The 14,554-nt window shown below is 43.2% G+C and overlaps 4 protein-coding genes across 4 annotated transcripts; 1 reads left to right on the top strand and 3 right to left on the bottom strand.

Annotated features, from left to right (window-relative positions):
• Positions 1-230: 230 nt before the first annotated feature.
• On the top strand, positions 231-557 carry J4E87_001515 (uncharacterized protein; the record flags this gene model as incomplete). The annotated part of the gene is made up of 1 exon (XM_049373158.1): positions 231-557. One exon carries the CDS (start codon positions 231-233, stop codon positions 555-557), a length of 327 nt encoding a protein of 108 aa, XP_049236528.1.
• Positions 558-668: 111 nt separating this feature from the next.
• On the bottom strand, positions 669-2,076 carry J4E87_001514 (uncharacterized protein; the record flags this gene model as incomplete). The annotated part of the gene is made up of 2 exons (XM_049373157.1): positions 669-939; positions 992-2,076. The coding sequence occupies 2 exons, from the start codon at positions 2,074-2,076 to the stop codon at positions 669-671; spliced, it is 1,356 nt and encodes a 451-aa protein (XP_049236527.1).
• A 1,189-nt stretch (positions 2,077-3,265) lies between these two features.
• On the bottom strand, positions 3,266-6,479 carry J4E87_001513 (uncharacterized protein; the record flags this gene model as incomplete). The annotated part of the gene is made up of 6 exons (XM_049373156.1): positions 3,266-3,651; positions 3,849-3,974; positions 4,293-4,959; positions 5,011-6,049; positions 6,101-6,330; positions 6,471-6,479. The coding sequence occupies 6 exons, from the start codon at positions 6,477-6,479 to the stop codon at positions 3,266-3,268; spliced, it is 2,457 nt and encodes an 818-aa protein (XP_049236526.1).
• Positions 6,480-6,649: 170 nt separating this feature from the next.
• Positions 6,650-9,016, bottom strand: J4E87_001512 (uncharacterized protein; the record flags this gene model as incomplete). Its single annotated transcript, XM_049373155.1, has 1 exon — positions 6,650-9,016. One exon carries the CDS (start codon positions 9,014-9,016, stop codon positions 6,650-6,652), a length of 2,367 nt encoding a protein of 788 aa, XP_049236525.1.
• Positions 9,017-14,554: the final 5,538 nt, after the last annotated feature.

Raw genomic sequence — 14,554 nt, 5'->3', positions numbered from 1 at the left:
GGTAGACTTGGTACGTTCGCTCGCGGTATAGAAGGCGTGTGTTTGCTCGCATCTTCTAGCATACAAGCGTATGTACACTTTCATGACCGAATGTTTGCGCTCTAACAATGCGAGAAAGCACCATATGGTGGCTGCACGAGTGTTTGTTTAAGTTAAAACCCATTCGCGCCCTTTTGTCTTCCCCAACTCAGACATCATTCCCTCACCGCAATCTCCTCTAAACCACCAAGATGTGCGGTCCCGGTCCTCTGGAAAAGCTCTACTTTCATGGCTGCTTCCTCGATCCGTTCTTCTCCCTCACCACCGAAGCCGAAAGAATGGACTGTCTTACCAGAAACGTGATGAGCCCGCTGAAAGATATGAAGTATGTTTACCTGGGTACGTGGGGTAAAGATAAGTTCAGAACGCTCGACGAGGAGCAAAAGCGACACTTCAAACGCTGTATGAGCAGGATCACGGCGTATCAGGAAGAAATGAATGAGTGGGTCGATGAGATTGAGGTTGAACTTGAGGAGACGGCTGGCATACGGCGATGGGATTGCAAGGTGGAAAAGTAGGATTGTTATTCACAACATCCGCTATGTAAAAGAAATGTAAACGCCAGCCCAGGCGCCATGCAAATATGCAACATCCACTCATTAACTTCATCAAAATCCTCTCGATGCATCTTACAACTTGGCCTTCGGCCACTGGTCCATCAAATCCGTCATCTCGAACCTAGGCCAGTCGGGGTTGAGGCTAGGCGCCGGCCTCTCACGATCCCATGCCCACTTCTCCTTGAGCGCTGGTTCCAGCTCGTCTTCCAGCATCTGCACAACGTACTTGCCGAGAACGGGGAAGAACTTGTAGCCGTGGAAGGAGCCGCATGTGGCGACGTAGAGGCCCTTGGCGCCGGCGTGCGGCGAGATGATGAAGTCGGATGATGTGGTGAATGCGTCCCTGAAAGATATTAATACTGATCAAGCAGGAGATAAGTGAGTGTAAAACTTACCAGCAAATGCGATGCTTCTCCATCTTCCAATTCGCGCCCTTCTTCCCGTAAAACACATCATTCGCGTGATCGATATCCAGCTTCAACGGGCCAGGCACATCCCACTGGTTATAATCCTTTCCAGACGGCGGCGCAGAAACGAAGCGACCGGGTAGTACTTCATGTGTATGCTTGAAGATCTTCTCGCCCCACCACTTGAGCTCGCGGTCCTTGGTTGGCGGTAAGCTGCCGATGAAGGGTCCGTATGCGGCGGTGTAGCCCTGGACACCAACGGGCATGTCCTTGAACTTCTCGTACGACTTCTCGTCTAGAGTCGTCATGCCGGTTGTGATACCACCAGCGACAATTCTTGAGCCAGAACGTAGGTTGGGGTTGCCGCTTTTCTGGGCGGCTTGCTCGAGGAGCTTGGCGGTGTAGGCGCCGGTTGAGAGGATGGTGTGCGTGGCTTTGATGGTGCTGCCTTGCTCGGTGTTGACGCCTGTGCATCGACCGGTGCTGTCGATGTCTAGGTCCTGGACCTTCTCGGTGATGTACTTGACGCCCTTTGCGATCGACCACTTGGTAACTGCTCTTAGCGCGTCGCCAGCCTGTGCCCAGCCACTCGTCTTGTTGACGAGTACACTCTTCGCGCCGTCGTAATTCGCATCCTCGAAGAGTCCGCCGAACAACTTCTTCGCCTCCTCAATGGTGACTGATTGCAAGTCTGCTTCGCGTCCGAGCTTCTTGTAGTTGTCGATGACTTCTTGTGCGTAGTCTGAACGGCAAACCCAGAAGATACCAGTCTCGTGGAAGTACGGCTGCCATAATGGGTCCTCCTTGAAAACATCCTGGGCCTCAAGAGCGAGTCTGCAGTAGATGACATCGTCGTAATCGGCGCGCACGACCTTGTTCCAGTCCCACGAAGCTGCTACGCGGTTATCGGCGTCCCAAGCATCCTGGTCGACAACGGTAACCTGTCGGTCTGGGTACTTCTTGATAAGGTGGTAAGCAGTCGAAATGCCGAAGACGCCGGCGCCAACGACGAGGTATGAGGGCTTGCTCGACGACATGTTGTTCAGTAACCACGGTTTATCGTCGCAGAGCATAGAAGTGAGAGAGGTTTGATGCAGCGATGACCATCCAAGACCATCGCATTGCGTATTTATATCATCACGCACTACTACCATCACTCGCACCACAAGCGGCTAGTGAATATAGTGGGCCGAAAGCGGCCATGTCGTTGTGGTCGCTGTAGACTAGGCGCGGGGCATTCGTGGAGGTTGTTTCCTTATCGAGCAAGATTTTGCGACGGGCAAGCTCCGTCGCTTTTCCCGATGCTCTTTGCACCGGCTGCCATGGCTCCAATTGGACATCGCTCGTGATTAATCGTCTGCCTATCTGCTGATATCGACGTCTGGAGAGTTGCGCAGTCGTCACCGACGGTTCCGATTATCGTGGCCGTTGGAAAGGTCGCCGCATCTAAGCGAGATGGCGGCGGCCGTAGCGTGCTAACCCGTTTCAGCTATGCGGCGCGATGAGTGAATCTGAAGTGCAGACCGACACCACGTTGAGATGATGAAATCTTGTGATGTTAGGAGAGAAAAAAGATGAGAGATATCACATTTAGTCTGCACTGGTCAGTCCAGGATACACGTATAGTCGCCACGCGGTGCTGTGTCAAGCTCGGCAGCCACCGCGAGCTTGGGCTTTTTTTAGAACAACATCACTGTGGTCATGCTATTCGCGATACTTCTAGTATATAACTTTGCATGTTACATGGACATGAAGTGCTTGAGTCCCAGTGTGCTAGCGTCACGCGTCACTGTAGCAAGCGGCACCATCGAACCTATCGCTTCCATGCAAACACTGCACGGCACATGAACATTCCCGCAAGGCTGCAAGGCACATATCCATTCATGCTAAATTGAATCCCTGCCATGTATGCAAGGCTGATATAGCTTAAGAGGACTATGTGCATCCAAGCCAGTGACAAGGGGCGCCAGCGTATCAGGGGCATACAAGCTAGCCACACTGACGACAGTAACACTTCATTCCTCGAATAGCACGCTGGATAGAGGCTTTCAGGTACGCTAGAAGCATACGCGAATGCAATGTCGATGCAGTACGGGTAGACTAGGGCTGACAGCGTGGCCCGATGGCCCTGCAGGATGGCGTCTCGAGGCCTCTTCGCGTGGACACGGTACAGTAACCGACTAGTGCAAAGGACCCCCAGCAGGTATCCAATGAGATGCTTCAAATGATCGCTCGCCAGCTGCTGCCCAAGATACCTAACTATCACCATCGCATTCCCTGCCCTGGATGACCCTCACGATAGTTCATACGTCTTTCCGGTCGCAGGGTCATAGCAGACTCACCACGACGCAGGAAAGGACTGGGTCGACTATCTGTGTCTGAACCGTCCTCAAGTTCTCCACCCGAAATCTTGTTGGATGCCGACGAGTCCTCGCGGTTAGCCACGATGTTCGTCCGCAATCTCTTGGCACCACCGCGCTCGGTGGCTCCAGAAAGCATTCTCTTGTTACGTGGTTTCATCGTGCTGATCTTGGGTTTGAGGATGTATATCTCTTGGTCTGGCTCGTCGCGGGTTCGGTAGAAGTCGTGGCTTCCAGGGAAGCTACCACCCCAATCGAGCGACTTGTGCTCAACTTTAGTGCCGGAAACTTGTGATGTGTCAGTTTAAGAAGACAAAATTTCGGTGATTAGGTATACTGACCGTAGGTGCCATTCTTCGAACGTTTTGTCAAGTCTACCGTTACCACGTTGCTGCGTTCCTGTCGTGGCCCACGTCTCAGCGGCACTGGCGGAAGCGGGGGGCTACATGAAACTGAAGATGGGACCGATGAAAATATGATTCTACTTGGAGATCGGTAGAGATCGGCGTTGTCTTCCATTTCATCGTCTTCGTCGACGTAAGGAGTTTGGTCGTTGTTACGCGGATCGATCGCGTCTGCAGTTGTAGGGCGTGGACCAGACTCGACAGAACCTGGTTGTGTTAGCATACCCAGCAAAGTCGACAGCGAATCGCTGTGACTTACTTAGCATAGGTGTTGTATTGGCTTTGGGAGTACGTGGAACAGCAACGTTATGCTCGCGAGGCGCTACCGAGCTTTGAGGTCCAGCAAGAAACGCACCCTCAGCGTCTCGGGATACGAGAGGGTAATACAATTCATCAGTATCCAAACCAGGGAAGGTAACACCGTCGCTGACAGCCTGGGATATCTGACTTGGGCAGGAACAACCCTGATCTGGTCGCCGTTAGCCTGAATGGACGTAGAATTCATATTCCTCATGTGATACTTACCGTCATGGTTCAGACAGTTCTCATCCAATGTCCCTACGAGATCACAGCCGCCCCAGTGTAGAATGACCTTGACCGTCTTGTGTTTATGCCTGTGTGAGTCTGTGGACTCCCACGTGACCATAAGCTCGCCTTTGTTCTGTGTCTGACGGCACTCGACTGACCTAGGCATCTGCGACAAGCGAATCCTTGCCATACTCTTCAGCCAACGTTCTTCAGTAGCTATGCGAGGATGTTCACCGGTTGCGATAAGCTGAGAGATCATGATGTCCCATAGCTGCAGGACTGCATGATCGCAGGAAAATGTCCCCGATTCGTCCTCTTCGCAGAATGCTTGTTCGTGTGCGCCTTCCCAAGTAAGCCATTTGCTGTGGACTTTCCAGGTACCCGAGAAGAAACCAGCGTCGATGTTTAGATGTTCGCCGTCCACGAAGGTAAGCTCCATCTCTTGGGTGGCTGGAGAAGAGAGTAGCAAGCATTGAAGCATTGTGCGCATGCTTGTCGCAAAGACAGTGTCTGGTCCAGAACTCACGACCTCCGCAGACTCAAAGCGATGTAGTAGCTCTTCGCGTGGCGTTCTGCAAAGGGAGTACTTCCTCAAGATCCTCCACAAGTCGGGGTGAATTGGAGTAGGGCTTTTGCGCAAATTCTCGCCGATGACGTGGGCTTCCTGGGACGAAACAGTTAGTAGAGTCTCTTTCAACGGAGCTTGTTTGCTTACATTGTTGCCTTCGCTAGCTGAATAGTAGAAGGCTGCCTGACCCTCGGCATCCATGTTGAGCGTCAACATCTTCTCCCAGACCTTCTTGGCGATATCTCGAGGCATAGACTCAGAACCATCGTCGTTAGTGAACATCATGACATCGCCGTTCTTACTGATCGAACCCAGAAGCAGCTTGGTATAGTCTGACAGTAGATCTGAATCGGTAGACCCATCTGCGCGTATTGCAGCTGACCAAATGGCGGTGATACCATCGCTCTCTTCTGCTGAGCCAGAAAGCGCATCGCGATCGGCACTGGTATTCCCGACATTAAAGTTGTACCCATATGCGTATTTGTCTCCCTGCTTTCCTCCGCGCGGCAATGAGAGACCACGTAGGTACATGCGCGCCTGGTAGCTGGGATCACGGATGAGATCCCCGTGTATCGTTCGAATGATATCCTTTGGCGGATTGATATCGAGGGTGACAATGATCCATTTCTTGAAGTCGACGATGTTGAGTTGCTTGCCGTGTGCCTCCCATCCACGAATGTCCTTAGTTTTCCCCGTGTCGGCAATGACCAAGCAAACATCCTCCCAGGCGTGGTGCCTGTGAGTCCTGGGTTTGCCTTTGTCCTTATCCTTGATCTTCTTCAGATTCTTCTCGTTAATCCGACTGAGAGAGCAGGCTAAGCCACCTTTCTTGTAGATGTATCTCCAGGCAAACCCACCGCTTTCGTAGCGAAGATTATATCCATTGCGTCGGTAGACGAGAGACGAGATTTTCATGCCATCGCCATGTTGTCCGGTCTGTCTAGGGTCGCGAGCTTTGGAAGTCGATCCCGTGCCTAAATCAGAAAATCTGAGGGTGGCTTCGAAGTTGACTACCTTCAGACCTCCCACACAGTTACCATCCTTATCACCTTTGAAGTGAATGTAGCCAAGGAGATTGTCGTTATCTGGGTGGCGCGCCTCGATGATGATTTCTTGTCCCTTCTCGGTGTACGTAGGTTGAAACCGGGACTGGTCAAGGTCGAAAGATCTCAGAATGCCGTCCCTCCTGTCGCTAATTAGAGGTTGTCATCTGGAGAATTGCAGCGCATAGACTCACCAGTTTTGGTAGGACTCGCGGAAGGCCTCAACGCATGTCCACTTCGGTCTGTAAGCGTTCACGATATTGAGATCTTTTGTAGTACGATTGACGCCGATAAGATCAGTGTTCAGATCCAGGTGAAGACCATCGTCGTCGTCTGAGAAGTCGTCAACGTCGCCGCCTACGTCCCACAACCATGGCGTTTCGTGGGCCATCTTGCGGATGCCGAACAAGCAGTAACGCAACCGCTGGCAAGGTGAAATGGAGGAGACGAAAGTCAATTGACCATCCAAGAGAGGGAATTGAGATCAGAGACTTATGAGAGCAGAGTGAATAAGTGAGAACCAAAACAGAGCAGCGCCCCATCAACGCCCGTTTGCTGCCGCACAGACCCCATTTAGCGTATCTTTCGGTCGCACAGCGACGCGCGCAGTCACGTGGTTGTGGTGACTTCCCAAATCGGCGATACTTGTTACTCGTACGAAGTCTTAACATTACCGTGGGGTAAAAGGCCAGTGTCAACTCGAACTGTCGTTTCCTATCCCCAATTGAACGACATATACAGCCTCAAACAACAGTGACCGTCGCATTCCCCCTCAAATCCATCGAACTAGCCCCAACATGCACAACAAAATCTCCCTTCTCAACCACATACTGCATCTTCCTATCCCAGAGCCCCCACTTAGCCACATCCAACTCAATACTAACATCTACAGTCTCACCCGCCTTGACCATAACCTTCTTGAAGCCCTTGAGTTCCTTATTCGGCACCACAACACTAGCGAAAACATCTTGAACGTAGACCTGCACCACTTCCTTGCCGTCCACCTCAGATTCGTTCGTTACGGTAACAGTCGCGGTGATAGTGTCGCTGGGGCTGACTTCGGTCTTTGAGAGTGTGACGTTGGAGTAAGTGAAGTTCGCGTAGGAGAGTCCGTAACCGAATTCGTAGAGTGCCTGGGGGCTGTTGAGGACGTATTGGTGGCCGAATTGGAGGGTGCCGTTTGGTAGGATGGCTCCGGCGTCGGTGGCGCGACCGGAGTTGAGGTAGTCGTAGTAGATTGGCAGGGTACCGACGTCGTAAGGGAAGGAGACTGAGAGTTTGCCGGAGGGGGTGACGTCGCCGAAGAGGACGTCCGCTAGTCCATTGCCGCCTTGCTCACCGGGGTAAAATTGCTGAAGGAGGGCGGCTGCGTTGTCGGAGATCCAGGGTTCGGTGACGGGCTTGCCGGAGGAGTATACGACAATGGTGGGTTTGCCGGTCTCGATGATGGCTTGGACGAGCTCGCCCATGGCGCCGACTAGGTTGAGTGAGGCAACGTCTACGTGTTCACCGGTAGTGGCGTTCAGTCCTTGCCAGAGCTCTTGCTGATCGCGCGACCAGGTACCGACGACGACTACTGCGGCATCTGCAGCCTCGGCCGCAGCGACGGCATCGGGGAAGCCGGACTGATCGTTTGACCAGCGCTCGCAGCCCTGAGCGTACGTAATAGTACCGCTGGATGCACTCTGAATACCTTGCAACGGAGTAACGTTGGTGGGGTTGTACTGAGAGCGGTAGACCACGTAGTCACCAAGGTTAGTAATGTTTGCCATGGGGCCAATGACAGCAATGTTCGCAGATTTGGAGAGCGGCAATGTGCTGTTCTTGTTCTCGAGCAAGACGATGGAGTCAGCCTCAAGTGTCCTCGCAAGCTGCACATGCTCTTCAGGGTGGATGATGGACTCAGTCGCGTTCGTGGAGAGACCTTGGTATGGGTTCTCGAACAGACCCATTTCGAACTTCGCTCGGAGCTGGCGGCTCACTGCTCGATCGACGATCTCAATGTCTAGCTTGCCTTCTTCGATCAGGCGCGGGATGTTTGCGTAGTTGTATGAGCCTCCGCCCATCTCCACGTCGTTGCCGTTCGGTAGAGCCATGAGTGTTACCGCTTCGCTGTCGATTGGCGTGTCTTCTGTCTTGCATTGGCACAGCTTGAAGTTGCAGCACAGCCTGTCTGTAGCGCCCGCATCCGAAGTGAGCCAGTACTTGTAACCCCATTCCTCGCGGAGAATTGTCTCTTGCATATGGCCATCCGCGATTGAGGGTATTCCATCGTAAGAGTGATAAGCACCCATGATGTTCCAGGCACCAGCATCCATGATAGCTCGATGAAAAGGCGGCAGCCAGGTAGTTCGCAGCTCTCTTTCGCCTCCATGAACTGGCCCAGTGTTGAGACCTTGCTCTGGATTACTGAAACCGGCAAAGTGCTTGACCGTAGCGCTGACATTTAGACTTTGCACTCCCTTAACATACTCGTATGCCATCTCGCCGGCTAGATAACCGTCCTCGCCGTACGTTTCTTCCACTCTTCCGAAACGCAGCTCACGCGCCAGATCCGCGAGTGGAGCGAACAGCTGATTGATGCCGAGAGGAGCCGACTCCTTCGCAATCGCCACAGCCATGTCGTGTATTAGCTGCGGATCCCACGAGCAGGCCTGCCCAATCGGGCTGTTGTAGATGGTCGCATTACCGACGAGCAAGCCATGTATGGCTTCCGTCTGAACCATTGCCGGAATGCCCAATGTCGTGTTGTGCAGAAGATAGTCCTGGCCAATCTTGACGCCATTGCTGATCCATTCCGCAGGTATCGGATAGCCGACGTAAAACTGACCCGCGCGGACGCGGAAGTTCCATTCGAGACCTGTCTCGTTGACAGCATTGGTGGTAGTGTTGATCCAATTCGAGATATCTCCCTGAATGAGCTGAGCTGTCTTTTCCTCGATAGTCATCCGGGAAAGAAGATCCGCCACTCTGTCCTCGACTGGCGCGGAAGCTTCCTTGTAAGTCGCATTCGCTGCTTGTTGTCTGCGAACCAAGTCGTACGCGCTGCTAGGAAGGAGCAGAGCACACCCAGCAAGCAGAGAGGCTGAACCGGAGAAGAATTGCCGCATGATGGTATGGAGTGTACACCGTGTGAGTGCAGTCTCGCCCGGATACTCGGTTCTAGACAATGTACCGTAAGTCTTATAGATGCTCTCCAGGGTCTACGGGCCGTTGGACGGGGTGCATGCAGACTTCTGGATGTACTGCGGACAATTTTCACCCAAGACGCTCATCGTATATTAGAGATTAGTTTAGCTAACCTCTAGATTTAACTTAGCTAACCCTTAATTTATTACGCAAAAGTAACCTAACTTTTGCTTAAATTAGCGTATAGCTACTAGCGCACTAGCAATCTAAGCTACTAATTAAGGCTTATATACTTAGTAACTATACTCTCTTACTACTACTTACTACTATACTATACCTTTAAGCAGTACTAGCAGTATATATACTACTATTAAGATCTTTTTTAGCAACGTCTTAAGGCGCCTAACAATATTAGAATCTAATAATCTAAATTCTAATTATAATATAAAGTAGCTAACTCTAGATCTAACCTAGTTAGATCTAGCTAAATAGAAATATAAAGTAATAATAGAGAGCGTACGCAGAATAAAGAAACTTAAAGACTAAGTTTATTTAGATAGCACTTAGTTACGTCTAGAACTAATAGTAGTATAGAAATTTATTAAGATTTACTAGACACTTCTACTATGTCTAGCTAGTCTACTCTACTTTTAGGCTATACGCTATACTTATATTTCTTTAAGATATATTTTAGTTAATACTCTCTAGAACAATAAAACTAAAATAGTTACTATAGTCTAAGAAATAATTTACTACTTAGCTAATATTAACTTTAGAACTAAAAAACTACTACGTAGATATAAGTTAGGTAAGGTAAGAGGTTTTATATATACTTAGTTAACTCTTAACTAATATAATATAGTTTACTATAGATAATACTAGTATACTTATAAAGTATCTTAAATAGACTTATAGTAAAGTAGTAAGTTAGATTATACTTAGTTCTATCTAAGCCTACTAATATATAATAGTATTATTACGCTAGGTATTTCTTTATAGATTAGGTAAAGAGATAGGTAGATAAGAGCTGCTATAAGATAATTAATAGTACAAATACTAAGAATATAACTTAGATTAATTATAGCTAACTTAGATAGATTACTTCTAGAATATACTTAACTATATAAAGGCTATAGAGAAATATATTAAAGCTAAGAATATAGTTAAGGTCTAGTACAAGTTAGACTAAACTAAGCTTTAACTACCTAACTATAAAACTTTAGAGAAGCCTAGCTTTAGTAACACTCTACCTCTACTATTTCTCTATAATAAGTAGCTAGCTAAGTAGCTAGCTACTTAAAAGGTATATAGAAGATCTATCTTAGTTTAATTATAACTAACCTCTATAGGCCTAAGAAGTAGATAAGTAGATAGTATATATTATAGAGAGATTGCTAGAGCTCTCTATATATAAGAATAGTATAAGTATAAATAGAATTAACTTAGTCTATACCTATTCTAATATAATATAGAGAGTCTTAGCTAGTAAAGCTTATATCTAGACTAGCCTAAAGAAAAGTTACTAGTTCTACTAGTTCTGCTATAAAGCTAATAATTGCAGTAGGTTAAGTGTACACTAAGATTAGACTTAGCTAACTCTTATAGCTTATCTAGCTATTCTCTAGAATAATAAGCTGCATTATTATATTTCTATTAAGTTTACTAAAGTATCTTTAGCTACCTATAAGAATATAACAATTACTCTATACATATTAACGTAATAACACTTAGTAGAGTCTAAACTAATAAAAGAGTAGTAATAATAAGAAGAAGGCTAAGAAGGTAAACTAGAATAATAAGAAGCGTAAGAATAAGAAGAAGAATAAGAAGAAGAATAAGAAGAAATAGAAGCGTTGCACTAGTAAGGTTTAACTTAGTTAAGTCTAACTAAGTATAGTTAGTTTTAAGTAGTTTCTTAGTTATAGAAATAATATATTATCTTCTTATTTAGGTTTAGAGCTATAGGTATTTATGCCTATAGAGAGTTTAGTCTTAGATAAATCTTTATTCTATAGATATAAAGTTATAGAAGTTATAAGTCTATATACTAGCTAGCGCTTAGATAGATATATAAGAAACTACCTATCTAGTTCTCTATTACCTTAACTACCTACTCTTCTTATTTTTCTAGGTAGCCTAACGTATACTTGTAATAATTTAACTAAGTTAAATCTAATTAATACTATAGTAATAACGCTAATAGCTAAGATTATTAAGTCTAATAGTAACTAGTAGAATAAAGACGTCTACGTTAATACATCTAAGTCTACACTAACTACACTAACCTAAGAAAATAAGAGTTTATAGCTAGCTGTATACTATAATAGTCTAAATAGAACTAAGTTATAACTAGATATATCTTCTTTAATTAGCTATAGCGTATTAGATAATATAGTCTAGAATATTAAGGCGTTAAGCTTAATAGAATAGTCTGTATTATTATAGTTAGATACTACTAAGTTCTATCTAGGTAATCTTACTCTCTAGTAGTATCTCTTTTAGAACTTCTCTTAGAACTTCTAAACTATATTCTTTACGCTGCCTATACCTATCTAACTAGATTCTACTTAGATTAATTCTAACTAACCTAGCAAATCTATGTTATCTATTTCTAGTAGAGCGTCTACTAATCTAATTATAATTAAGAGAGGTCTATTAAGTTCTAGTTCTAATTTCTCTAACAAAGATAAGAAAGTACTATAGCTAGATACTTCTTAGTCTAGACTAAAGCTTTAAGAAGTAGAAAAGAGCTTAGAATAATAGGCTTATTAGTATAATAGTAGCTAAGTACTAACTTAGTTACGTTCTATAGTATAAAACAGCAATAATAAAGCTATATTAGTAGATTCTAACTATAAAGATACTAAGTTGCTTTCTAGACTAAAAGAGTAGAATGCTAAATATAAGCGTAGAGAGAAAGATAAGACTAAGTTAGATCTAGCTTTATCTTAGTCTAATAAAGAGTTATTACTATCTAATAGAAAATACTCTTAGTCTAAGAGAGATAACTCTTAGTTTAAGAGAGACAACTTCTAGTCTAAGAGAGACAACTCTTAGTCTAATTCTAATAATAGACGCTAAGGTAAGAGTAACGTTAAAGAAAAAGATAAGAAATAGGTTTAGAAATTTTTACTCTTAATAGTAGACATAAGCGTAGACTATTCTTAGTTAAAACTACTTAGTTAATATATATTATTAGAAATATTACTGCTGCTATTTAACTTACGCCTCTTAGCTACTTAGTATACTATTTCTACCTATAGTAAGCGCATAAGATTATTCTTAGTTTAGTCTAATATTTAGAAAGAATATAGTAACTAGACAGTTTCTCTATATTAAGAGACTATAATATTATACGTTTAATAAGAACATTAATAAGTCTAGCGCCTAACTAAAGATATATACTAAGTAGGTATATACTTAGATATATCTTTTATAACTCTAGCTTATAGTCTATAGTTTATATATAAAACTAATAAGACTATCTTAGCTTACGTACGCGTAGTCTATAAAAAAGATATATATTTAGATTACACTAAGTTTATTCTTATATTAATACTAACGCGTTTATATAGTATAATAATGCTAGATTCTTTAAGTAGGTATAGTTACTTAGTAACGTGCCCGCTAAGTAGATGCATAAATTCTCTAGTAGCTCTCTCTTTCTAGAATCTAACTTAGTTATATCTAATAGTTTAACTAGACTTTTATAAATATATAAACCTTATACACACTACTATAGTTAGAGATCTACTAGCTTCTCTTTAACTAAGAGCACCTATATATATAGAGTCTAAGTAATAATAGCTACTAGTAGTATATTCTTAGTTACGTCTACTTATAATATTTACTAATAGCTTTAGGCGTTACGTAAACTAATATTAAAAAAGCTTACTAAGAATACTTTTATAAAAGAAGCTGCTGTATATATATCTAAGATTAAACTTAGTATTATCTAACTAACTACTACAGAAACTATTTCTAATAAATACTAATAGCTAGGTTAATATTACTATCTACAATTCTAGTTAGCTATATACTACTATAGCGCGCGCCTAGGCTAAGTACTTTAAGTACCTATAGTGTATTAAGTATAATATTAACTACTATAGTAGGTTTGTAATAAGTCTAAGTGTAAACTAAGCTAACTATACTAGCATATCTAGATATTATAGTTAACTTAGACTATAGACTTTTAGACTATTATACCTATAAGTCTATAGAAGTATACTATCTTACGTAAGTCTATATTTAAACTTAGTCTATTCTATATATTAACTAAATACCTTATAAGTCTTAGTCTAAGAAGCAAAAGCGCGTTATAAAGAAGTTAACTTAATTAGTTAAGAAAAGTAAGAAGAAGGCTACTAGTAGTAACTTAGATAGATCTAAGTTAGAGGTAGGTTTAGAACCTAATATTAGTTCTAATAATAAGAATGCTAATAACAAGAATATTAATAATAAGAATATTAATAATAAGAATTTTAATAATATAGAGCTTAGCGATAGAGAGCTTATTAGTAAAGAAGTTTTAGATTTATTCTAGTCTAATCTAGGTTAAGTTAGCGTTAACGTGCTAGTATTTAGAGAGAGTAAGTAGGCTATTACTAAAGCTATAGAAGATTTATCTTAGTTAACACTAGTATAAGTAACTAGATAGGTAGTAAATATATAGTAGAGAGAAATAGGCGAAAGTAGTTATAAAAACCTAGTAATACAAAAGCTACTATACCTATTTACTAGACTCTATTCTAGTATAGACTAAGATAGATTCTATAAGTCTATATAAATGTCTTATATATATTAAAGATAACTCTATAAAGATAGATAAGTATAGACTTAGTATAATTAAGAGTATATATTTATAATATTATAGGTAGTTAAAGCGTAAGGCGCTTCTAATAGTAGACTTACCTTAACTTAATTCTCTACACTATACCTATGCTCTTACTTATATATATTCTATATAAATAATTATCTTGCTAAATATACTATACTATTACTATTATCTAAAGAAATTAATAACTAGCTTAACGCATTACTACTAGTCTAATATTAACTTCTATATAGCGTATAAGATTAGACTAGACTAAAACTAAGTAATATAGGTTATTCTATTATTACTAGCTAGGTTAAAGCTACCTATAAGTAAGATAGTACTACTATAGAGATAACTAAGTTATATCTACCTAGAGACAGAGAAGACTAGGCTGCACTAGAACCTAAGAACCTAGCTTTAGATATAACTAAGTTAGAATATACCTAAGCTGCGCTAGAACTTTAATAAGCTAACCTAGTTAACTATAAAGACTATATTAATAGTAGAGATACTACTTAGCTAGGTCTAGGTACTTCTACTACCTATTAAGTCTCTTTTCTAGGCACTATCTACACTAAAAGAATACTTAGTTAAGTTCTACCTACTACACTATTCTAAAAGCGCAAGTAAGACTTCTTAGAAGATTTTAATAAATACTAAGATATATATATTATACCTAAAATAGAGTATACCTTAAAGC

Source organism: Alternaria ethzedia (genome assembly GCF_023757985.1).
Source record: "Alternaria ethzedia strain BMP 0044 chromosome Unknown scaffold_3, whole genome shotgun sequence".
Classification (NCBI taxonomy): Eukaryota; Fungi; Ascomycota; class Dothideomycetes; order Pleosporales; family Pleosporaceae; genus Alternaria; species Alternaria ethzedia.
This window is presented reverse-complemented; position numbering and strand designations above follow the sequence as displayed.